The sequence below is a fragment of the Hemicordylus capensis genome, chromosome 1, assembly GCF_027244095.1.
Source record: "Hemicordylus capensis ecotype Gifberg chromosome 1, rHemCap1.1.pri, whole genome shotgun sequence".
Lineage (NCBI taxonomy): Eukaryota > Metazoa > Chordata > Lepidosauria > Squamata > Cordylidae > Hemicordylus > Hemicordylus capensis.
The window spans coordinates 110,133,535-110,160,897 of record NC_069657.1 but is presented as its reverse complement, the minus strand read 5'-3'; the positions used below and the strand labels follow the sequence as shown (position 1 = coordinate 110,160,897).

General features: G+C 42.2%; 1 protein-coding gene across 4 annotated transcripts in view; it reads right to left on the bottom strand.

Moving 5' to 3' along the window:
- The window catches only part of ELP4 (elongator acetyltransferase complex subunit 4), a 283,969-nt gene that overhangs the window by 189,445 nt on the left and 67,161 nt on the right, over positions 1-27,363 (bottom strand). For all 4 annotated transcript variants that reach the window (XR_008313000.1, XR_008312999.1, XM_053283057.1 and 1 more), the window contains exons 5-6: positions 17,474-17,613; positions 5,750-5,834 (exon numbers count right to left, since the gene is read on the bottom strand). Coding sequence is in view for 2 of the 4 variants with exons in the window: in XM_053283057.1 (XP_053139032.1) it covers positions 5,750-5,834; positions 17,474-17,613 (225 nt within the window). In the remaining 2 variants the exon portion in view is untranslated. The remainder of the gene's footprint in view (positions 1-5,749; positions 5,835-17,473; positions 17,614-27,363) is intronic.

The following is a 27,363-nucleotide window of genomic DNA, read 5'->3' as shown; positions in this document are numbered from 1 at the left end:
ACTTGTGGTTGTATCATAGAAAATATATTGGGGACATACTTAAGTGCTAGTTGTATTCCTTTACCAGTGTCCAGGGGAAATATATATTGTAAACTCTTTTGCAGTAGCAGGTTATTTGTTGTTTGCTCCCAAGGTTTTCATGTCACTTTGGTGCAGTTGCTTCATATATTCTATGCAATTTTCTGCTTCCAAAGGACCTGTCATCATGGTGGAAGAACAGCTCAGCATACTGTACTGGGGGAACTGTTATGACATGCCTGTTGCTATGGTAACCATCACAGAGGTGTCTGTCAGGGACCAATTTACTTCTCCAGAAGGGCATTGCTACTACTAAAGAGAAAACATGCTTGCTCATAAAACTCAGCAGAGACTAAAAATGAAATTAACTAGGAGAATTCTGCTTAAATAAACATTCATTAAAATTATGTTTGAATGCAAAAACAATGAGGAAAATCTGCATTTAAGTAGTTAAGTTAGCAGAGGTTCAACTGCTAAGACTTTTATTTCTATTCAGTAATTCAAAAACCTTCTGTTTAAGACAAGAGTTAAGATGCTCTAAATTTTCACCCGTGCTCTAAAAAGAATGTAAATTGCAAGTTAAGGTGCCCATCTTAACTTCTGTACCATATAAGCAGCAAAGACTTTGTACAGTCTGGTATATGATGATGCCTTTACAAAGGAGGCCCCATGTACCCACACTTTGCCTTGATCAGAGATTTATCAGGCAGAAATTCATCAGGGGCATAGCTAGGAAGAGATTGGGGAAATTGCAGCTGTCAAATGTCTGCCTGGATGCATCCCTCCCCAGCCCAATGTCCAACTGAAAGATCAAGGCAAAGTGTGGGTACATGCATGGCTCCAGATTTTGCACCTGGGCTGCCTGCAACCTAACTATGCCACTTAACCTGTCCAGGGCTACCCAATGAGCTTCATGACAATGATGCCAGACACACACACACACAGTCACAGACACACGCACACCTACCTCTCACCTTTTCTGGCGCATGTCTCACCTCAGCCTGGGCCCCAGCAAGCCAGCATTCGCTGCCAGGTGCCATGCCCCGAGCTTTCAGATGGCTTGCTGAGGCAAGGTGTGCACCATAACGGGTGAGGGGCATGTGCCGGAATGGAGTGGTGGGCAGGAGCAGTGGGCAGGAGCGGCAGCAGTGGCCAGCGGCAAGCAGGAATATTGGCCATTGTCTGCACATGCACAGACACAATCTGAGAGCTGGGAGTGGGGCAGCTGGAGGAGCAGAGTGGTGAGGAGAAGGTGGCCACAGCTACACTGGGCCAGCACTGGAGTGCGTTGTTGCAGCCCTGAGGGGATTGAGTCTCAGTCGGGCCAGAGGTTTTCTTGTATGCTGTTTCTAAGCATTGGTGCAGCTTAAAGGTAAAAGTTAAACACTATAATTAAAATATGTACTTTTAACAAAAAATGTTGCTTATGCCGAGGTGCCAGGTGCCTATTCTCCAACTGTGGATACATTAAAAAAAAAGGTTGCTCACCTGTAACTGATGGTCTGGTACTGATCTGTTGACATCAGTTACTAATGGGTTCTGCACCTGTGCCCAAATCCCTCAGTGTGGAGTACTACAGCCCCTCGTGGTGCTTTCGCCTCGCCCTACGTGACTGATATTTAAGGCGGGAGGAACACCACTCTCTCAGTTCCTGGATGATCGCCGGAGCAGGCAACCATATTTGCAGTATCACAGGTGAGTTCTTTATATTAGACTTGAACTACAGCAGTGGGGAGGTCCGGGTGGGTTTAATGGATGTCAATGGAACCAGATCATCAGTTACAGGTGAGCAACCTGTTTATCTGGATCATGATCTGTTGAGCTCCATTAGTAATGGGTGTTTAGCTAGCTTTGTAGGAGTGGGGAGCAGTAGTTATTGCAACACCCTTTTTAGGACCTCTCTCCCAAACTTTGCCTCCACTGCAGATATCAAGTCTATAGCATAATGTCTTATAAAGGGCATTTCTGATGATCAGGTTGCCGCTTTACAGATAACTTTGAAGGATATGCTAGATAAGTGGGTCGCTGAGGGGTCTCTTAAACTCAATAGAGATCCCCCAGTCCTTTAGATGTCAGTGTAGAAGCATAGACAACTTCCCAAGCCCTTTGTGCTGCCCTTGAGATCACTGGGAGGATCGGTGCTGAAAGGAACTTGGCCATAAAATTATAGACCGGATCATCGATAGTCACAGTCTGTGTCTTTAAATCTAGGCCCAAGGCCTCCGCTATTTTCTTGACTTGAACATGGTAAGCCTTCATTTCCTCTTTAGGTGAGATGTGAGAAGGCATTGCCACATCCGGAGAAGGGTCAGGAAGGACATCTACCGTGTCAGGGTCGGATTCAAAGTCCGAGGAGCCGTGAGGAAAGAGAGCACCAGTGACTAAGGAGTTGGTGATGCAGATGGCACTGGGTCACATGTTGGAGGTGGCATAATCTGTTTTAATGGACTTTTGTTTTGCTTTTTTTCTGAGTTTGCATTGTAGATGTAACCTTTTCAGGTTGCTTTGGAAAGGAGGGACATGTTTGAGTGGATGCTGCAGGGGTTGAAGTATTTTTCCCTTGAAAGGTGGCCGTTGCATCTCTTGCCTCCAAAGTGCACATCAGCATACTCTGGGTAAGGGCAGTTGTCAAAGGATTTTGTTTGCAAAACCCTGTATACCTCCATGACCTGTCTTCTTGGTAGTTATATGCCAGGCAAATAGAGTCCCGAGTTCTCTGAAGGAGCATTTTGAGGGGTTGGCTGATGTTGGAAACATCAGGCATGTCAACTTGTAGTTGTAGCCAAATGGGTTGCTATCAGTGCATAGCAGACTGGTGGTCTAGTATGAGCAGCCAGCAGCGCCTTCTGGAGGCGTAGTCATTAAGTGATCTTGATCTTGAGGGACCTCTGCAAGTGTCTGGAACTCTCTAAATGTCAAGGTAGATGGTGTACTGTTATTGGAATCCAGTACTGACAGGAGAGTCAGAGCCGTTGAGGGATCTAGTCCTGAACCTGTACCCCCCAGGGCCGCCTCTCAATCATCGTCTTCAATTTTGAAGGAGACAGGATCTTGACGCCTTGGATTAACACGCCTCAATTCTGTAAGTATCAGGATGCTGAGAGTGGATATCGGAGGTTGATGATATTCTGTTGACGGAGAAGCTATGGGCATTGACGCTGGTGATATCGATGTTGATTCTAGTAACGGCTTCAGCACTAGTGAATAAGTAGCCCTCAGTAACAACAGTGTTGGCATCAGCATCAACAGAGGTTGCTCCACTAGTTGCTTTGAAGTCGAAGACAGTTGGGTTGCGCTTGATGTCAACTGCAGGGTAGCACTTGATGTCAAGAGGTCTTTCGGCATTGACAACAGCTCCAGTGCAGATGGGCGATTTTGTTGAAGGGATTTTTGAAGTCCTAGGTTTGGAGCCCTCTAATACCCTCAGTGTCGAAGGATTTGATAATGAGATAATAACAACATCCTGAAAGCTTGTTTGAGACAGTGTAGTCTTCAAGATCGAGGTCTTCCTCTTCTTTTCAGGTGGCTCAGGTGCCACTTCTGCGGAATGCTTGTCCTTCAGCCTCTTAGGAGGCTTTGGTGATTTAAAAGCTCTGGCCAAGGATTTAGACTGTGTTTGTGCAGTCCTTGGGTCAGATGGTTGTCCTGAAGGGCCTGCCCCCCCTTAGGTGTTGAAGGAGTCGAGGGGCTCAATACATTGGCATACAGTGCGGCCCTTAGTCTGAGCTCCCTGTTGTGTCTCATCTGCTTCAAGAATGACATGCAGACCTTACAGGTTGTGGTGTTTTGCCCTTCTCCTAGGTATTGCAGACAGAGATCACGCCCATCTTGTGATGGAAGCTTAGCTCTACACTTAGAGCAATGTTTGAAAGTCTTCCCCCGCTCAATCTTTTTTCCTTTAACACTAGGGCTATCCAGGATCGAAGTTAGTTGATGGTCTGAAATTCATTAGCCAAAAATTCAATCTGTTCCCCCCTCCCTGAACTCACACACTGAAAGGAACCAAGATGAGGAGCCAGAGCAACCGAGTAACCGATCGCTACGGAGGCAGAAAAGGAACTGAGGGAATGCTGTTCCTCCCATCTTAAATATCAGCCACATGGTCACATGGGGCAGAGCGGAAGCGCCACGAGGAGCTGTGGTACTCCACACTGAGGGAGTTCCACGCAGGTGCACAACCCATTACTACAATCTAAAAACTTTTAGACTGAGAGCCCTTTAGGGACAGGGAGCCATTTTATTTATTTATATATATCTATGTAAACCACTTTGGGAACTTTTGTTGAAAAACGGCATATAAACATTTGTCATATTCATATTCATAATGGAGCTCAATAGATCACAATCCAGATCTGTGAGTGCTGAAACAGCGGATAATGAGGTTTTCCTGTATTCACTGTACAACACTTTAAGAAATCCAGAGGCACCCAGTGATGGGAGAGATTCCCCTCTCCCTCCATCATGCTCTGAACTGAGCTTGAAAGAAAGGTCTACTTCCCAAAACGCATAAAATAGCTTGCTTTATCAAATCTAATTCCAAGCCTGTTGTGGGCCATGTCACATCCCAATGAGTCCTGGGCATGTGATATGGTCCAAACCATCTATCAGTTTCCCCAAATTAGCATTCCACTTCCTTTCACCTGCCTGTCTCCAACTCAAGCTCTCCCTTACCCCCCCTGCCCATAGCTTTGTTGCTGCTCCAGCCGAAGTGCCAAGGAGATCTCTTTTCCCCTCCCATCTGATGCTTGGCATGCTTCTAAGGCTTTGCATCAGTTGCAAGGGTTATGCCATGGAAAAACTACATTTCCCAGTGCTCTTTGCATCTGGCATGCAGCCACAGGATCACGTCAGGCATAGGAGAAGGGAGTGGTGAGACAGCATGTGAGGGTGAGAAGAAGCTTGGTGACAGGTGAATGCATGGGACACAGGGATATTTTTGTTCTCCAGATTTTAATCAAAACTAGAAAACAGCCCTCCTGAAGTGTTAAAAATGAAAAGAAAGAGGATGTACATAGAGTGTCCTGAGAGTCTTCTCAGAAGCCCTGCCCTGGTGTTGCCATACTCAACCCCGCCCCGCCCCCCGCATGCAGTGTTCTTGCTAATTTTTTAAATCTGTGTGAGGAATGAGTTTTGTTCTGGGTGGTGGTATCAGGGCAGTATGTGCATAGATATATTCAGAGTGGGACCTTCTTGATTCAATCTGAACGAGATCTAAAATTAACTGAGCGGACATCAAAAAACTTGTGTGCATGCATATGTTCACGTGCCTTAGGGGGAACATTGCTCATCCTCCCAGTATCCATGATTATTTGGCTCTGAAGAGACAAATACTGTAAGTGTAAAGGAGATGGTTTCTGTGGGAAGGTGCCCCAGTCTTCCAATCACTGAAACAATCTCCTTCTCACTTACAGTGTTTGCCTTTTCAGACAAGTGTCTGAACATAGGGTTCAGAACATGGACATAGGGTTGAGACTGTTTGAGTGTGGCAGCACCAGGGCAGGCCTTTGGGGTACACTCTTGGGACACTGTATGCAAGTACAGCATCCCTTTTTTGCTTTAACACCTCAAAGTGGTTAAATATTTTGAGGCAGTGATGCCTTGTATTAAGGCAAGCCCATCTGGATTTATGTTTGGATTCATATTTTTGGATCCACCACTAGAGGATCCACCTTTCAAAAATTATAAAACCTTTACTTAGATGCTTGTAAAAGATGCAAAATGTGCTTATTACCTGAGGAATGAAGCCATCAAATCCTTCTTGGGAAATGACCGTCTGAATAGAATGAAGCAATCTGGTATAACCATAGGCCATATTACTAAAGAGAGGGATTAAGAATATTTGATTTAATAAATACATTCTAATCACTTCCAAACACACACACTTACTTACAGGTGAAAGAGATGACAGATCCCCCCAAATATCCAAAAACCGAAATCCTCTTTGAACAAGTTAGCCATGTTAACATTTACATATGTTCAATAAAGCTTCTTTACATTAATTAATGTACTCTGATATCATGTGACAAAATGTGAAATCAGGAGATCTAACCAGAACTCCTTCAACTGTTACATATTTGCTAAAGAACACACTTATGTGTAAGAGAAAGCATAAAACCCATGTGCGGATTGTCACACCGACACTTAACACATCTGGATGCATCAGAGGGAGAGGTAGGACAGCAAGACCCACCCCATCAGCCTGAGATGAACTACCCTCTGACTCCCCTCCCACTACATTCAAAGTTCTTACCTTGAAACTACCATGTCACCTAATATTTGTTTACGGTTTCCAACCATGCTGATTTATCTACCATCTCCTGCTACCAGATTCTTTGAAAAAAGTCAACCAACCTCTAACCAAACTTCTGGTTGTGGTGTTACTGTCAGTCCTACATGCTTTAACAGACAATTATTACTTGTTTCAGCTTCAGCAGCTTTAACTCTGGAAATCAGTTCAAGGCTAAAACCTTATTTATTTTAGTTATTGTTAACATCTATATGTTGCAAAATGACTTCGAATGGATTTAAACATTTAATCCTCCAATATTACTAAAATTAAAGCAAATCAAATTAAACAGTAGCAATCAAAATTATAAAAGGATAATATTGCATAACCAGCATATGATATAGCTAGCTCATATTCTCAGATTTTATGATATTTGGACAATTAACAAAATTAAAATATTTATACAGTTAGATGTATAACGTGCATTCGTTTCAACATAATTAAGGAACATAGTATATAGGTTTTAAGTCTAATTTAAGAACTTTGCTGCATTAGTGAAAATGATCATACTCGCATTGCATGATCAGTAACGAGAATAGATTTTTGCATACTCAACAAATGGCTGACCAGAATTGTATGTGAAATTAAAAGCTGTTAAACCATTGCAAGCTAAATCACCCATCTGTTACTTAATATGCAAAATATATGTGCTTGCAGGTGATGATACAAGTAATCTTAAACTACTGAAAAATGGTAACTACAGCAAACATATTTTTCTTAGCAAGATTTGTTATATTTTAAGGCTGCAGATAGCTATGTTGTATTCAGAAGCTTATTTTTCTTACAGATTTGTTACTAAACACTTTAATTCTGCTAATGTGTTTAAACAATGCATTCTCATCTCTTTTTTTTGGTTCAACAATCTAGTAAGAAGGTATCCTAGTTACAACAGTCTCTGACTTCCCTATTGATAGTTTCTAAACATTTAACAAAGGGCAGGTTATCAAAATGCATGACAAATAGGCCTATTATCGGGAAGCAGACTCCATTAGGAAAGACAGTTTAAGCTGTTCTAGCAAGATTTATCAGGACATATATATGCTATGTACATTTCAACCCATCTACTTATTCCTAATGTACACACACCATCAAAACAGCAACTAATACAAGCAAACGTAATATGGTTTCTTGGATATTCTTTCTGGAATAATACTAAAATATCTGTTTTATAAACTATAACCAGGAAACTTGGAGGAAAGCTATAAAGGAATAAAGCTATTAGATATGTAACTTACAGACAGGACACTACTGGTATCTATTCAAGACTATGGCTGTGATCCAAATAATTTGTTTATGCACATTTAAAGAAACTGTGCTTTCTGTGATGGGGCACTCACAGCTTGCCTTAAGCACTGCAATTCCTACAGTGATGAGACAAGCTGCTTTTAAAACTGGCTTGCCTTGTCAGTGTTGGAAGTTGTGGTGGCAAAAGCAAAAGCAAAAACATGGTTGCAGATATGGTTCCTTACATGCACATAAACAGTTAAATTCAACTGTTTTCTATAAAGTTGGATTATACTGGTTAATAGCAAGCCATGCCTATGGAACTATTTGTGTATGGTTTGCTATGGGATGTCTGCATGATTACCCTGCTTCTGTCTGAGGTGATTCTATCTACATTGCTTTTCTAATAATCTATAGGGATATGCATTGAATCAGGGCAGTTATTGGAACTGATTTGAACTGAGCCATATTGGACAATTTTTAATTGGATTGGATAGGAGCATAAGAAGCTGCCTTATACAGAGTCAGACCATTGGTCCATCTAGCTCAATATTGCCTACACAGACCAGCAGCGGCTTCTCCAAGGTTGTAGGCAGGAGTCTCTCTCAGCCCTATCTTGGAGATGCCAGGGAGGGAACTTGGAACTTTAAGTATGCAGGTGCTCTTCCCAGAGTAGCCCCATCCCCTAAGGGGAATATCTTAAGGTGCTCACATGTAGTATCCCATTCAAATACAACCAGGGCAGACCTTGCTTAGCAAATGGGACAATTCATGCTTGCTGCCACCAGACCAGCTCTCCTCCTGATCCCAATAAAAGAATGTCCAGTTGGATCCAATACAAGGGTATCCAATACACCCTCTATCATATCCAATTGGATTGCTGAGTCTCTCTATCCTACCTTCTCTGAGGGAGGGTATCTTGCATGGTGTGGAGAAAGTGGATAGAGGTTAAATCTTCTCCCTCTCACATAACACTAGAACCAGGGCTCATCCCATTAAATTGATTGCCAGGATGCTGGACTAGATGGGCCTTGGGCTTGATCCAGCAGGGCTGTTCTTATATCCATACAAAAGTTCTCGCTTTGCAGAGCAGCAGTCTCCAAGCAACACCTTCTGAAGTCTGCCTGAGAAGTATGACCGGAACCACTTCAAAGGAGTACCCCCTACACCCAAAAGGATACCATGGTGTCATCTATCCCAGTTAAAGATGGCAGATGCACAAACATTTAAGGCACTAGAACACTAACTTGTGGACCACCTAACCAATTTGAACCAAATTTGGTACAGCTATAGGGACACATAGGGGCACCTCAAGGGCATAGTTTGTAATGATGTCATCCACCCTGATTCAAGATGGCAGATGCGTGCCTGAGAGGTATGAGCTGAACCATTACAAAACAATATCCCCTATACAAAAAAATCCGCGCAGGCAATACAAAAGGATACCATGGTCAATGGTACTGAAAGCCGCCGAGAAATCCAAAAGGACCAATAGAGTCACACTCCCCCTGGAGATCATCCAGCAGGCCGACCAAAGCAGTCTCTACCCCATAACCTGCACAAAAGCCAGTTCGAAATGCATATACATAATCGGTTTCATCCAAGGCTGCCTGAAATTGAGAGGCCACCACCATCTCAGTCACCTTGCCCAACCAGGGGAGATTGGAGACAGGCCTAATAATTGTCTAACTCTGATGGATCCAATGTAGGCTTCTTTAAAAGAGGTCTAATAATTGTCTCCTTTCAACAAGGAGGCATCCTACCCTCATAAGAACATAAGAACAGCCCCACTGGTTGATAAGACTTCTCCTCCATGAAGTTATCCAAACGCCTCTTAAAGCCATCCAGGTTGATGGCTGTCACCACATCTTGTGGCAGAGAATTCCCTCTCATACAACACTAGAACCAGGGGTCACTCCATGAAATTGATTGCCAGGAGGTCTAGGACTAACAAAGGGAAGTACTTTTTCACACAACGCGTGATCCACTTGTGGAACTCTCTGCCACAGGATGTGGTGACAGCCAACAAGCTGGATGGCTTTAAGAGGGGTTTGGATGACTTCATGGAGAAGAGGTCTATCAATGGCTACTAGTCGGAGGGCTGTGGGCCATCTCCAGCCTCAAAGGCAGGATGCCTCTGAGTACCAGTTGCAGGGGAGTAATGGCAGGAGAGAGGGCACGTCCTCAATTCCTGTCTGTGGCTTCCAGCAGCATCTGGTGGGCCACTGTGCAAAACAGGATGCTAGACTAGATGGGCCTTGGGCCTGATCCAGCAGGGCTGTTCTTATGTTCTTATGAATTCTACAAGTTGATGATGTGTTGTGTGAAAAAGTATATCTGTTTGTTGGTCCTACATTTCCTGGCAATCAATTTCATGAGATGACCCCTGGTTCTAGTGTTATGTGAGAGGGAGAAGAATTTCTCTTATCCACTTTCTCCACACCATGCATGATTTTATAGACCTCTATCATGTCTCCCCAGAGTGATCTTTTTTCTAAACTAAAAAGCCCCAGGTGTTGTAGACTTGCCTCATAAGAAAGGTGCTCTAGGCCCCTGATAATTTTGGTTGCCCTCTTCTGCACCTTTTCCAGTTCTACAATATCCTTCTTAAGATATGGTGACCAAAACTGTACATAGTACTCCAGATGTGGCCACACCATAGTTTTGTATAAGGGCATTATAATATTAGCTGTTTTATTTTCAATCCCCTTTCTAATGATCCCTAGCATGGAATTGGCCTTTTTCACAGCTGCCGCACAATGAGTCCACAATTTCAACGAGCTGTCCACCACGACCCCAAGATCCCTCTCCTGGTCAGTCACCGACAGCTCGGATCCCTACAGAGTATACTTGAAGTTGGGGTTTTTCCTCTCAGTGTGCATCACTTTACACTTGCCAACACTGAACCACATTTGCCATTTTGTCACCCACTCACCCAGCCTGGAGAGATCCTTTTGGAGCTCTCACACTCAGTTGTGGATTTTACTACCCAAAAGAGATTGATATCATCTGTAAATTTGGCCACCTCGCTGCTTACCCCCTACTTCTAGATCATTTATGAATAAATTAAAAAACACCGGTCCCAGTACAGATCCCTGGGGGACCCCACTTCTTACTTCCCTCCATTGTGAAAACTCTCCATTGATACCTACCCTCTGTTTCCTGTCCTTCAACCAGTTAGCAATCCACACATGTACTTGTCCCCATATTTCATGACTGTTAAGTTTCCTCAGGAGTCTTTGATGAGGAACTTTGTCAAAAGCTTTTTGGAAGTCCAGGTATACTATATGTCAATGGGATCACCTTGATACACACACTTCTTGACACTCTCAAAGAAATCCAAAAGGTTGGTCAGGCAAGATTTACCTTTGCAGAAGCCATGCTGGTTCACTCCCAGCAGGGCCTGTTCTTCTATGTGCTTTACAATTTTATCCTTGAGGATGCTTTCCATCAAGTTGCCTGGAACAGACGTTAAGCTAACCGGCCTGTAATTTCCTGGTTCGCCCCTGGATCCCTTTTTGAAAATCGGTGTTGCATTTGCTACTTTCCAGTCCTAACCCTAACTCTAGGGTTACAAAATCTGTGTTACATTTTTTATTTCCAGTCCAGTATGGTGTCCCTCAGGGCTCCATTTTGTCTCTTTTTAACATCTACATGAAACCTCTGGGAGAGATAATCTGGGTACTTGGTGCAGGGTGTTATTAGTATGCTGATGACACTCAAATCTACTTCTCCATGTCAGCTTCATCTGTTATAAGGATACATAGGGAAACTCAACAGTGTAGTTTGTGATGGTGTCATCCATCCCAGTTAAAGATGGCAGATGAGTGAACATTTCAGGCACAAGGATAAGGCTGTATCACACCGACCTCACGAACACAGCATTAATAGTTTGATGTAAACCAGGGAAGAGGCTTGTTATTTTGAAAGGCATTTCGGTTTCTACACATGGAAGGTCTTCCTGACCCATGAGATAAGTTTTGAGCTTGCCCATATTCTCTATCCCAGAAGTTCTCAACGTTGGGTCTCAGGATGTTAGTGGACTTCAACTCCCATAATCCCCTGCCCCAGTGGCCTTTGGTTGGGGATTATGGGAGTTGAAGTCCAATAACATCTGGGGACCCAACGCTGAGAATCTCTGCTCTGTCCCATACAGCTTTTTCAAACCATTTCACTCCATTGTCCTTCAAGATTGCACACGCCCATGATTGAATCATACAGCATGCATTTTTTTTGTTAATCATGGATGTCATGACCTGCAACAAGAAGCATGCATCTGCCTGTGTTTGTACCAAAAACACGCATCTGCCGGTGTTTGGACAGAAGCCATGTTTTTGCCCCTTTGTATTCCAAGGCCCATTCATTGGTGTGCTCCTTTATGGACCCACCATCTGCATGTGCTTTTGCTCTGGCAACTCCATCTACCATAGCCATCGCTCCAGCTTCACTTCTAGCTCCTGGTTTGGACCTATCTCTTGCTTCAAACCACAAATCATGCTTGGCTGCCTTAGAGAACCGACTTCTCCTGGATTTTCTCTGGAACCAGCCGCTCTTCCAAACCAGGAGCTAGAAGTGAAGCTGGAGCGATGGCTATGGTAGATGGAGTTGCCAGAGCAAAAGCACATGCAGATGGTGGATCCAAAAAGGAGCACACCAATGAATGGGCCTTGGGAGTGACACGCTTGCCTCTTCTCTACCCTGTCTTTCTGCCTGACCCCTGAGAAGTAGGACCCCAGCATTCCCCATCCTGCTAGGGTGACAGACACCCTGACGGAATTGCAAGAAGGTATTAATAATGATCTTTCTCTTTCCCCTCTCTCCTACGTGTAAACTCTGTACTCCAGGTCCTCTATTTGGCAAGCCTTAAGCTAACTGCAATTTGGACATTCAAGCTAAAATGCCTCCTTGTGAGTCTCTGATTTACATCGCTAGTTAGAGTTTTATTGCCTTACAACAATTATCTAACTCTTTTTCATTTTCATTTCATTTCCCTTATTCCAATAACCCTTAATAAATCTGATTGTGGCATATTCCTATTTCAAGCCTTTATTTCCACACCAAAGCTTTGCACAAACTGATACAGTAATGGAGTGTTCAGTCTCACTAATTCCCCACACAAGCCCCAAAGTAGTCTCAGGACATTCTGCCAGAGTTCCAGGATATTCCATATTCCATTTAACAACTTTGAATGAGCTGTCCACCACAACCCCAAGATCTCTTTCCGGGTCAGTCATTGACAGCTCACACCTATCAACATATATGTGAAGTTGGATCCCCCTTGGGTCCCTTTTTGAAAATCAGTGTTACATTGTCTACTTTCCAGTCCTCTGGTACAGAGACTGTTTGGAAGGAAATTGGCAATGTCACATTTGAATTATTTATTTATTTATTTATTTATTTATTTATTTCATGCATTTTTATACCGCCCTAACCCAAGGTCTAAGGGCGGTGTACAACAAATAAAAACAAAACATTAACATCAATTAAATATTAAAAATAGCTTAAAACAAATCAATAAATAATCCAGAAGTTAAAAAATTACAAAGTTAAAAAGCTAAAAGGCCTGGGTAAAAAGATAAGTCTTCAGAGACTTTTAAAAAGCTGCTAGAGATGGGGAGACTCTTATTCCCACGGGAAGCGTGTTCCAAAGTCTTGGGGTGACAACAGAGAAGGCCCGTCCCTGGGTGGCCACCAGACGACATGAAGGTAGCCACAGACAAGCCTCCCCTGATGTACGCAGTGGATGATGGGGATCATACAGAAGAATACGCTCTCTTAAATACTGTGGGCCTAAGCTGTTTAGGGCTTTATAGGTTATAACTAGCACTTTGTATTTTGCCTGGAAACTTATTGGCAGCCAGTGCAACTCCTGTAATATAGGAGTAATATAGTCTCTTCAAGATGACCCAGAGACCAACCTGGCTGCTGCATTTTGTACTAATTGCAGTTTCCGGACTATGTACAAAGGCAGCCCCACATAGAGCACATTGCAGTAATCAAGTCTGGAAGTTACCAACAAGTGTATTATTGTTTTGAGATCATGTACCTCAAGAAATGGACGCAGCTGCGTATCAACCGAAGCTGATAGAAAGTGCTTCTGGCTACTGCCTCAACCTGGGGAACCAGGGAAAGGTGTGGATCCAGAAGCACTCCCAAACTGCATACCTGTTCCTTCTGAGGAAGTGTGACCCCATCTAGAACAGGTAGATCAATATCGCTTCCCGAGTGATGACCCCGCACAATAAGTACCTCCGTCTTGTCTGGATTCAGTCTCAGTTTGTTATCCCTCATCCAGCCCATTACTGCTTCCAAGCAGGCATTCAGGGAGGATATGCCTTCTCCTGACGATGTTGACATGGAGAAATAGATTCGGGTGTCATCAGCATACTGATAACACCCAGCACCAAATCTCCGGATGATCTCTCCCAATGGTTTCATGTAGATATTAAAAAGCATTGGAGACAGTATGGAGCCCTGAGGGACCCCATATAAAAGCTCAGATTTTGAAGAGCAGCGGTCTCCAAGCGACACCATCTGGGATCTGCCAGAAAGGTAGGAGCGGAACCACTGCAAAGCAGTGCCTCCCACCTCCAACTCCCTCAGACGTTCCAGAAGGATACTATGGTCGATAGTATTGAAAGCCGCCGAGTCACACTTCCTCTGTCAAGTCCCAATTGGAGATCATCCATCAGGCTGACCAAGGCAGTCTCCACCCCATAGACCATCCGAAATGCGTCTAGATAATCAGTTTGAAATGCGTCTAGATAATCAGTTTCCTCCAAGACCGCCTGGAGCTGGGAGGCCACCATCCCCTCAATCACCTTGCCCAACCATGGGAGGTTGGAGACAGGCCTGTAGCTACTAAACTCCGAGGGGTCCAAGGCAGGCTTCTTAAGAATAGGTCTAATAATTACCTCCTTTAAACAAGGAGGCATCCTGCCCTCTCTCAGAGAAGTATTTATAATTGCCACCAGGCTCTCCACAACAACCCCCTTGCCAAATAGTATAAGCCACGTTGGGCAAGGATCAAGTAGACAGGTGGTAGGATGCACCGTTCCGAGCAGCTTGTCCACATCCTCAGGAGTCACAAACTGAAATTGATCCAGTCTAACCACACGAGGAGTTGCTGGATACTGCATCTGACACTGCATCTGCATCCGACACTGCGATAACTGTGGAGTCTAAATCTAGATCTAGAACGACCTGAATATGAGAGACTTTGTCCACAAAAAACGCATTAAAAGCGTCGCAGTGAGCAGCTGATGGTTCCAAATTTAAAACATCCCTTCAGAAAAACCTCTGAGGTGTGAATTCTCATTCAATGATAGCAAATGAGATTTTTTTCAATTAAAGAACTCTCATGACCCCACTTACACTTTTTCACACTCTCATTTACTATGAATATCAATCTAGCACACTGCACCTTATGAAGAAAAACCTCAGAAATTCAACAAAATCCAGCCCTCTGCCCAATCACTCTGAAATTGGGGACGGGTGGTAGCCTCCACCCATTAGACACTATCTACCAGCCCACCCCACTCTTTTGGGGCAGATCCACTTTCTGCCCCCAATCTGCCCCAAAGACACCAAAACTTCAAAAATCCCCAAAAATCAGCCCTCTGCCCAATCCCCCTGAAATTGGGGTGGTAGCCTCCACCCATTAGGCACTACCACCCCACCCCACCCTTTTGGGGCAGATACACCTTCTGCCCCCAAACTGCCCCAAAGACACAAAAACTTCAAAAATTCCCAAAAAATCAGCCCTTTGTCCAATCCCCCTTAAATTGGGGTGGTAGCCTCCACCCATTAGGCACTACCACCCCACCCCACTATTCTGCCCCAGGCCCCAATTTCTGCCCCAATCTGCCCCAAAGACATGAAAACTTCAAAAATTTCCCCAAAATCAGCCCTTTGCCCAATCCCCCTGAAATTGGGGTGGTAGCTTCCACCCATTGGGCACTACCACCCCACCCCAAAATTTTTCCCCTGGGCCCTTTACCCCCCGAATCGATTCGGATTCAGATTCGGATTAAATCCGAATCTGAACCAAATCAAGGGTGATTCGGGTGGCCCATATTCGGGCACAAAACAGAACAGGGGTGATTCGGTTCAGGTCCCGAACTGAATCACCAAAAATCCGAATTGCACACCCCTACAGAACAGTTCAGGCCTCTTTATCATTACTTGAATGTGAATTTGCCCAGTCTATTTGTGGGTAATTGAAGCCACCCATTATTACAGTTCTGTCTCTGTTTGCCACCTCCTTGATTTTCTTCTGCAACTACCAGTAACTGTCAGCGTTTTGATCAGGAGGGTGATAGCACTTTCCTAGTAACATATTTCATTTCAGCCCTTCTGCTGTCACCCACAGTGTTTCTATGATTTGCAGGAGGAGTCCGTACGGTTACCCAAGGGAATTTACTTAGGTTCTCAAACTTTTAACTATAAACTGGCTGAATATTTAGACGAGATCTTGGTACCAAAATTTAGGAGATTTCTGACCCTTGTGCGATTGAATGTTCTCCCTTCGGCAGTACTTGATGGTAAATTCAAACAACTTCCTTTATGATCAGCGCTGTTTCCTCTGCGGCTCAGGGGATATAGAGTCTATCACCCATATTATTCTTTATTGCCAGTTTTATAAGGACACTAGAACCAAATTTATTGCTCCTATTTTAGCCACTTATCCTGGTCACACAGACCAATTTTATTTGGAAATTATGCTGGCCAATTTTAAACCTGTAATTTCAGATAATGTGGCAAAGTTCTGTTTTGTGGTGTCGAAGCTCTGTAAAGACAGTATTAGTAATTTGAACAGTTTGTGATTTTGTAAACTTTTGAAATTTTTGAATATTCTTATTAATGTTATTAATTGTTATTGTTTGCTAATCTGGTCTGTGACCACAATAAACATAAACATACTACTACTACTATGAAGGACTCCAGTCTTAGATTCTGCCCCTTCTTTAACATACAGTGCTACTCCACCCACAATTTGCCCCTCCCTGTCCTTTCTATAGAGTTTATATCAAGGAATAACAGTGTCACACTGGTTTTCACTGTTCCATCATGTTTCTATTATGCTCACTATATCTATGTTTTTAATAGCAACTGAGAATTCCAGTTCGCCCACCTTAGCTCGGAGGCTTCTGGCATTGGCATATAAGCACCTATATGCTGAATCTCTTACCTGGTGTGTGCTATCTTTCTTATGGCCATTTCATATTTTTGACCAGCTATCACATCCTTCTATCTGCTCTTTACCTGGTTCTACTCTGTCCCCTTCTGGTCTGCAAACCCTTCATGGGAAAGACTATTTTCAGCAAGTCTGCTGGGTGCTAATTGTTTCCTTAACTACCCCCCTTTCTCATTTTGTATCTTTACTACCCCTCAATAAAATAACTCTTTGTTTTAAAGAGACATGTCTGTGTTCCTTTTCTCTCGCCTATTCTAAGTTCCAGTGTATCCATATTGTGATCAACTTTCCTTGGTACTTTAAGGTTAAACATAGCTGTATATGGCGTGTGACAATTAGAGCCAATTTCCCTCACTTAGAACAAAGCACAGTCACAAAGGACAGTTACTACAATTCTACAGAAAACCTGGTAACAGTACCCACTGGGTTGTATGCAATATTTAGGTTGTCACTCAGCAAGTCACTCAGGTGTTTCTAAAACAAGCTGAAGCAGAAATAATAGTGAGCTCACAAAACAAGGGCCATGGCCACATGCAGCCATACTATGAACCAGAGAGGACCATGTATTTTTGAAGCAGGAAGGAGGTTTTGCTCTGTTGCCCAGGCAAAGGCAAAGGGCCAAGCTACTAGTATTTATACTAGTAATCCAATCCACTATTGACAGTAAAATCAATCACACAATTTCTGTCTATGTAGCTTACTTTCTTCAGTTCCCGCTTTCTTGTTTAAACAACTGAAATCAAACTTACCAAGATTTTATACTGGGACACAAAGTTGTTTCTTCATGAAGGAAAAAACCATGCCACTTGATATTTTGGATTAGTTCTGGAGCCATTGTTTTTGATAAATCAAAGTAGTGTCCAAATTTTGAACATGCTTTTTGGGTTACCTGTGGAAATATTCCAATTGAATTTCATATCAATTGTTTTTCCCATTAAAATACAATTTTAAAATTAAACTTTTTAAGCAGACTATTCACACATACCTACACACAAATTCTACTGAAGTCAGTGAAACATAACACTAAAAAGTGATATATAAATATTCAAAGTCATCAGTGAATTGCACCAATATAAGCAGTCATCAATCTCTCAAACACATTCTTTTCTCTCTCCCCCACTCTCTCTAGATTGGGAATTGGAAGATTTGCAATGTGTGTGCATTCCTAATTTCCGATTATACAAACCCTGAAGTAATCAGCAATCTAGGGTTGGTACTGCACCAATCTGACATTTAACCAGGATCAGCAAGTGTAGATCACATCCCAAATTACTGACCCCAGTTAAAGGTTGGGTTGGCATGGTACCAAACTGACTGCTGAAATTTTCCAGGTTCTTACAACTGGAAATTGGGAATGCACACACCATGTAAATGTCCTGATTTCTGGTCCAGAACTGCTGTGTGAATTGTGAGAGACTGTCCATATAATTGCTGCCAGCTGTGATAGCGCCAATGCCATGTAAGAAGATTCTGAAATATGTATAGAGGTGTCCTTTTCCATTTGAACAAAAGTGAGATGGGAAGCAAGAATAGATTCATATCCCCAATCCAACAAATGTGTGATTGGTAACAACAGCACTAACAGCTAGTATGCAATCAGTAATGATTCCCAGTGCAATTTTGGCAACTATTTATCCAGCTTTAATTGCTGGATGCAGAATAATGTCAATAATGTACTTTTGTGTGTGCATGGTAAGTGGTCTAAAAATGGATGTACATTCAGAAGCCTACATCCTCAAGCAAATAATTTTCACTCCATCACAGTAATAATAAAAAAATGAAAAACATTATGAAGACCTTTATAGTATACTATACAATAACTTCAATTTAAAATTCATTTCACAATGGCTTCTGTATAATATTATTCTCTTTTTAAAAAATGTGATTTTGCTCCTTTTAACTGCCACTGTTGTACATGAGCCAACGAATTAACACATTGATGTTTACATGCATGAAGATATTTACATGCATAGTAAACCATATTTATTTCATACTCATGGAAACTAACGGGAGCGATATTTTACTGAAAGAGAATTTAGTATTGGATGATAAAACTTTAGAAGTATATTAATTTTTATGTACACCAAAAAACCCCAAACAGCTCCCTTCTACTAAAAATCCATGGACAAAATAGAATATTTTGTCTTCCTTCTTAATTCTTGTTGTGTAGATGCCTAAACTTCAGACCCTCCTGGACATTTAACAGAAAATTGATCAGATTTGTGGGTGGCCATTCATACAAAAAGACTGATCTGCTGCATATCAAGTTTTTGAATATCAAAAGTTAAAAACACTTGACATACATCAGAATTTATATCTATTATGCTTTGTATTTTTATTTTAAATAACCAAACATTAAACAGAAAATGATACATAGTTTGAAAAAGCTAAATATTGTTAGGAATTATGAATATAAAAATTTTATTAAGCCAGAAAAATAGAACAAATTCAACATTACTAATAAAAACAGGATTTTCAAATATATTTCTTTATAGCACAAAGTACAAGGCCTTTAGCAAATACTGAAAAAAGCATGACCTGTGCTTTTATTTAAGTTATTATGCATTATGTGGCATAATAAAAACAGAACAAAACCTTACTACCAAATCAAATAAAATGTATGTATTGTTTAAAAATAAATTCTAAATTCCAAGTTATTTAGTTTTGGGGGTTTCAAAGCAATTTAAACAAGAGCTGTTCTTTGCCCTATAATCTATCCTTTATCCGGATTACTGATCAGAATGTTTTTACTGCAATCTCTGCCAGAGCTCATCTTTTTATTGTGTAAGTCCAAGCCCCCTTAATGTTTTAGAAAGGCCTTGACTAACTGAACTTTGATCTGATGTCTTCATTGAGAAAAGCTCCAGGTTGCCCATTTCAGATGCAAATCCTCACTGAGGCCCAAGAGAGTTTAGTAAAGACAGCAAAAGAGAAGAAACAAGAATTTTCCAGGATCCTCTTTGAGAATCCTGGGGAACACTGGTGTCCCTAATCCACACAGTTGTATGGATTAAGGTAGGTGATAACCTTTCTTGATTTGAAAGAATGAACACAGTGCCTACAAACTGGGTGGAGACTAGGATTTGGCCGCAATAAAACACCAGGCAATAAAAGCCTGGCTATGTCAGAAACCTATGAATAGACCTCAATGTACCACATTCCCAGGCCTAGTGGGGAAGCTTGCAAAAAGCCCACCTGAATCAAGTAAGCATGAATAATCTATCTTAGCAGCAGCATGACCACAGAGACAGAACAAGAGGGAGGAAAAATACGTTTCTCTTAAGTATGAAATGATAAATTTATTAGTAGACTGTGGTTTCAAGCCTACCCTTTCCTTGGATCCCTATGAGGTAGCCTGCACAAGGAGAAATAAACTAAATTGTCATGGAGCAGAGTGTGCCTTTATGCTACTGTCTGCTGTTATCGTTTCTAATTGCAATACTAATGTGATAGAAATTCTTAGATTTAGGATGAATCAAGGCAGAAAATTGATTTCATGCTGTGACAGTTAATATATTGCCCTACGAACACAAGCAGTTCATTCATTTAAAGTGTGTGTGTGTGTGTGTGTGTGTGTGTGTGTGTGTGTGTAAACCACACATGCTACACATACTTGCTATAAGTGAACGTACTAGCTGACATCCATTCTAATGAAATGTTTGTATAGTAACACTGTATACACACTACAGTAGAGGGGCAATTTTCATCAATCTCCCCTGCTCTCAAAAGCGAACACGGACTCCCAAAAATATGTTCCTGAGGGCTGCATAATTCACAATTGGCATCAGAGAGAATGGGAGACGAATTAATATTTCCCCTCTTCTGCAGTGCGCCTACATGCACACTTTGATAGTTTGGATGTTGGCCATTGTTATTAGTTTGAACAAATGGTTAGCCAATATAGACAAAACATACATAACTACAAAGGTTTTTGGAATTTTCAGTACAAACAGTGTACCTGTACTAGTAGGGCTGTCAAATACTAGTCTAAACAATGTACTAGTAGGGCTATCAAATTTCAGTCCAAAGATCCTGCATAAACCTTTGTTCAAATGATGAAGTTACTGTGACTCCCTAAAATGTCTCCACCCGTACTTTAATTCAGCCCTAATCTACACGTTGTAGCAACCAGGACTCCAATTTTGTCTAAAACCAGATGAAGGAGGAAAGGAGCACTGGAGGCACCAGATGAGAAGTACAAAGCATAACATATTTTTAGTTTAGCAGTCTTCCTTAACAGATATTTACAGAAATTAAATATTTTTGTTTGGAAATAAAACATCATTGTGGATGTGTGGGGGAATGGGAGAAGAAACTATAAAAGTCATTTTATTTATAGTAAACATAGCCATTTCTAATTAGGATACCATTACCCATGATTTTGCAACTGCTCGTTTCAATTTTCCTGCATGTAGTATCTATAACTAAAAGTCTGGAAATAACAGTTTATAAGCATTTTCATTTTTGCTAAAATGTGTACTTGGCCAGCATAAATTTTTACCATCAATTCTCAGGAAACAAAAAAAAAATTTTTTGTTTGGAAATAAAACTTCCATTTATAGCCAACTATAGCCCTCCAACTAGTAGCTGATGAGAGACCTCTCCTCCATAAAGTTATCCAAACCCCTCTTAAGCCATCCAGGTTGATGGCTGTCACCACATCTTGTGGCAGAGAATTCTACAAGTTGATTATGCGTTGTGTGAAAAAGTACTTCTGTTTGTTGGTCCTAGATTTCCTGAGAATCAAGTTCATGGGAACATCACTGGTTCTAGTGTTATGTGAGAGGGAGAAGATTTTCTCTCTATCCACATTCTCCACACCATGCATGATTTTATAGACCTCTATCATGTCTCCCCACAGTGATCTTTTTTCTAAACTAAAAAGTCCCGGGTGTTGTAGACTTGCCTCATAAGGAAGCTGCTCTAGGCCCCTGATCATTTTGGTTGCCCTCTTCTGCACCTTTTCCAGTTCTACAATGTCTTTCTTTAATTGTGGTGACCAGAATTGTACGCAGTACTCCAGGTGTGGCCGCACTATAGTTTTGTATAAGGGCATTATAATATTAGCCGTTTTATTTTCAATCCACTTCCCAATGATCCCTTGCATGGAATTGGCCTTTTTCACAGCTGCCGCACATTGAGTCAACAATTTCAACGAGCTGTCCTTCACGACCCCACGATCTCCTGATCAGTCACCTACAGCTCAGATCCCATCAGCGTATACTGGAAGTTGGGGTTTTTTGCCCCAATGTGCATCTCTTTACACTTGCCAACACTGAACCGCATTTGCCATTTTGTCACCCACTCACCCAGCCTGGAGAGATCCTTTTGGAGCTCCTCACAATCAGTTGTGGATTTCATTACCTGAAAGAGTTTGGTATCATCTACAAATTTGGCCACCTCGCTGCTTACCCCCTACTTCTAGATCATTTATGAATAAATTAAAAAGCACTGTTCCCAGTACAGATCCCTGGGGGACCCCACTTCTTACTTCCCTCCATTGTGAAAACTCTCCATTGATACCTACCCTCTGTTTCCTGTCCTTCAACCAGTTAGAAATCCACACATGTACCTGTCCCCATATCCCATGACTGCTAAATTTCCTCAGGAGTCTTTGATGAGGAACTTTGTGAAAAGCTTTTTGGAAGTCCAGGTTTACTATGTCAATGGGATCACCTTGATCCACACACTTGTTGACACTCTCAAAGAACTCCAAAAGGTTGGTGAGGCAAGATTTACCTTTGCAGAAGCCATGCTGGCTCTTTCCCAGCAGGGCCTGTTCTTCTGTGTGCTTTACAATTTTATCCTTGAGGATGCTTTCCATCAAGTTGCCTGGAATGGACTTTAAGTTAACCGGCCTGTAATTTCCCAGATCGCCCCTGGATTCCTTTTTGAAAATCAGTGTTACATTTGCTACTTTTCAGTCCTCTGTTACAGAGCCTGATTGCAGGGATAAGTTATATATTTTAGCAAGGTGGTTGGCAATTTCACATTTGAGTTCTTTGAGTACTCTTGGATGGATGTCATATGGCCCTGGTGATTTGCTAGTTTTCAGTTTTTCCAGCCAGTTTAGAACAACATCTCTTGTCACTTCTATCTGACTCAGTTCTTTAACCTCCATCCCTAAAAAGCCTGGTTCAGGAACAGGTATCCTGTGCCGTGAGATGGATGCAAAGAACTCATTTAACTTCTGTGCAACCTCCATATCCTCCTTAATAATCCGTTTCACTCCCTCATTATCTAATGGTCCAACCGCCTCCCTTGCAGGTTTCCTGCTTCTGATGTATTTAAAGAAGTTTTTGTTATTCCCCTTGATGCTTTTAGCTAAATGTTCCTCAAACTCTGTTTTCACCTCTCATTTCTTTTGTCAGAGTTTGTGTTTCTTTCTGTTCTCTTCATTTGGACAGGCCTTCCAATTTTGGAAGAAAATCTGTATTGTTCCTTTTGTAAACTGTTAATATTTTGCTGTATTCAATGAGACTTCTGATTGGCCACTGATGCTATGTTCTGTGACTGAACTAAACTGCCTCTCCTGATGTTGGTCTGCCTAATGACGTCAGTATTACTATATTAGCCTTGTAGCTGGCTTTTCTGCTGTGTCTCCATCTTGGGAGCTCACGACAGAGAAAAACAAAGTTCTTCACTGAATTTACAGTAAAATGGTATAAAGGCCTCCAGTCATTAAACAGATATCAGAGTGGGATATTTTTCTCACATCAGGCCCAAGCTTTATTCTAAACTATATTCTGAGCTTGTCTGACCTCACATTTAGCTCTGGGTATTCATGTCTCCTAGTCACACAGCCAACCTACTTTCTATACCTCTGCTAAGTGAGCAAAGAGGCACCTTTTAAAGTGGTGTGTTTCTTATATTAAGCAGGGTGTGTGTGTGTGTGTGTGTGTGTGTGTGTGTGTGTGTGTGTGTGTGTGTGTGCAACTGTCCCTATCCAACTCCAGCACAGCATCTTTCCAGTTGCTGTTGCTAATGTCTATCTTAGGTCCTTGCTAAAATTTTCTTAGGTCCTTGCTAAAATCTTAGGTCCTTGCTAAAATTTTCAACTTATCCCTGAAATCGGGCTCTGTACCAGAGGACTGGAGAGTAGCAAATGTAACACCATTTTTCAAAAAAGGACCCAGGGGCGATCCGGGAAATTACAGGCCAGTTAGCCTAACGTCCGTTCCAGGCAAATTGATGGAAAGCATCCTCAAGGATAAAATTGTAAAGCACCTAGAAGAACAGGCCCTGCTGGGAGTGAGCCAGTATGGCTTCCACAAAGGTAAATCTTGCCTCACCAACCTTTTGGACTTCTTTGAGGGTGTCAACGAGTGTGTGGATCAAGGTGATCCAGTTGACATAGTCAACCTGGACTTCCAAAAAGCTTTTGACAAAGTTCCTCATAAACGACTCCTGAGGAAACTTAGCAGTCATGGGATAAGGGGACAAGTACATGTGTGGATTGCTAACTGGTTGAAAGACAGGAAACAGAGGGTAGGTATCAATGGAGAGTTTTCACAATGGAGGGAAGTAAGAAGTGGGGTCCCCCAGGGATCTGTACTGGGACCGGTGATTTTTAATTTATTCATAAATGATCTAGAAACAGGGGTAAGTAGCGATGTGGCCAAATTTGCAGATGATACCAAACTCTTCCGGGTAGTGAAATCCAAAACAGATTGTGAGCAGCTCCAAAAGGATCTCTCCAAACTGGGGGAGTGGGCGACAAAATGGCAAATGCAGTTCAATGTTAGCAAGTGTAAAGTGATGCACATTGGGGCGAAAAACCCCAAGTTCAAGTATATGCTGAGGGGATCCGAGCTGTCGGTGATGGACCAGGAGAGGGATCTGACTTGGGGTTGTGGTGGACAGCTTGTTGAAAGTGTTGACTCAATGTGCAGCAGCTGTGAAAAAGGCAAATTCCCTGCTAGGGATCATTAGAAAGGGGATTGAAAATAAAACAGCTAATATCATAATGCCCTTATACAAAACTATGGTGCGACCACACTTGGAGTACAGCATACAATTCTGGTCACCACATCTTAAAAAGGATACTGTTGAACTGGAAAAGATGCAGAAGAGGGCAACCAAGATGATCAGGGGCCTAGAGCACCTTTCTTATGAGGCAAGACTACAACACCTGGGGCTTTTTAGCTTAGAAAAAAGATGACTGCGGGGAGACCTGATAGAGGTCTACAAAATCATGCATGGTTTGGAGAATTTGGAGAGAGAGAAATTCTTTTCCCTCTCACATAACTCAAGAACCAGGGGTCACTCCATGAAATTGATTGCCAGGAGGTCTAGGACCAACAAACGGAAGTATTTTTCACACAACACATGATCCACTTGTGGTACTCTCTGCGACAGGACGTAGTGACAGCCAACAACCTGGAAGGCTTTAAGAGGGGTTTGGACAACTTCATGGAGAGGCCCATCAATGGCTACTAGTTGGAGGGCTGTGGGCCACCTCCAGTCTCAAAAGTCAGGATGGCTCTGAGAACCAGTTGCAGGGGATAAATGGCAGGAGAGAGTGCACGCCCTCAACTCCTGCATTAGATTAGTTTTCTTTCTTGTTGTTAGTTGTGAGGGACCCTTGGCTGATTCCCATCTGCATGGCTCCAGAGAACATGCAGAGATCACCATGATGCAAGCTTTTAATTTCTGGACTTTATCCTGACAATTAAGATTTTTAGCCTCCTGCCTAGTATCAGGCAGGATGAAGGGGTAACTTGTTTGTATGTTCTATTTGCCCTTTTTTGTGTGTGCTTGTAAACTGTCTCCTTTTAAAACTTACTTAAATAAACTAGTTTTTTAATTATTTTAAATTTACTCTGTGCTGGGATTGCTCAGTTCTGCCTTATCCATGATACCCATCTAAGCTACACACAACATTAAGAAGTTTTGAAGCATTTTGGGATATGTTTTGAGGTCACCCCTGTTCTAGGCTAAACAGGGAAGAATTTAAAGAGAATCTCTCCCACAGGAGAGTGATGGCAGCACTACTGAGAGATCTAGGAAATGGATTGGGGCTGGTGTGCTAAAGTAAGCGCTTAAAACCACCGCCTGTTTCATCATACGTGAGATAGGGACAATTATAATTTTCATCAGCAATAATAAAAGATAAGGTGTTCCTCACTGGACAAAGTAACTTAAACGTATTTAGTATAGTAAGTTATTTGATCAAGCCAAAATGAATAGAATCAAACCTCCTAATAAATTCTAGTTCAACAGTTTCCTACTCAAATCTTCTTTTGAAATTCCTTTGTTGTAAAATGGTGACTTTCAGGTCAGCTGTAGAGTGTCCTGGGAGACTAAAATGTTCTCCCAGTAGTTTCTGAATGTTGCCATTTTTAATGTCTGACTTGTGTCCATATATTCTTTAGTGTACAGATTGATCTATTTGTCCTATGTAGACAGCATTGTTGGCAGGTGATAGCATATATCACCTACCCATCTCCAGCACAGCATCCCTCCAGTGGCTGTTGCTGGTGGCTGTTGCTGGTGTCTTTTTTAAGATTGTGAGCCTTTTGGGGACAGGGAACCATATTCTCTCTCTCTCTCTCAATTGCTTTGGGAACATTTGTTGAAAAGTGGTATATAAATACTCATATTCATATATCACATTGGAGGATGAACAAGTAAATATAACTGGTGTTATCAGGTCCCCTGTGATAATGTTGCCTGAATGGATATGGGAAGAGAACTGCCATATAAGACTGCTGCAAGCTCTGGTCCTTATTTGTCTCTTTGTCAGGTGGCCTGTTGCCCATTAGCAGCTTTTTCAGATTCGGGTGCTACCTGTAAGCCTACCAGCCATTGCCTGTGAAAGCGAAGTATAATTATCCAGGATGGGCTGTAGGCAGTTGGTGATATTTTGGGGAAGTTTTAGCTGGGAGATGTAGATGACAACTAGGATCAGCTGTAATCAAAGACATCCAGATTGATGTTGCACAGATGAAAAAAAAGTTCTGAGTGAGCAACAGAGGATGGGCAATTTTCACTATCTCAACTTCCTTCTGCAGCCCACTGTGCCTGCCAAAAATATGTCCTTGAGAGTTGCATAACCCTCAGGGCTATATTTTTTGCAAAGCAGAGTGGGCTACAGAGGCAAGGGGAAATCAGTGAAAATTGTCCTTCCTCTGTTGTACATGTGTCTCATTTTTCCCAATACGCAACTTTAGTCTGGATGTCAGCCAGCACATTTAGTTCAAAAAGTGTAATAATGGTACAAGGCAGAATAGTAAGGTCAAGTTAGTAAGGTCAACCCAGGAACAGGGACTGGATTCAGAAAGGCTAGCATGTATGTAAGCACATGCATATATCTGTTTTGCTTTCCAGATACTTACTCTTGCACTTAATGGAATGCTACCCTAGATGGCCCCCTGGACTTTGCAGGCATAAGATTCTATCAGTGGAAGGACGCCATAAAGATCTTGTACCCTTTCAATCTTGACCATGCTCATCAATGTGGAGAGGAAGGGTTGTATTAATTATTGAAATAAAAGGTGGGGGGTGCAGAGAGGAGAACATAAGAACATCTCTGCTGGATCAGGCACAAGGTCCATCTAGTCCAGCATACTGTTCCACACAGTGGCCCACCAAATGCCTCTGGGAGCCCACAGGCAAGAGGTATGTGTAGGCCCTCTCT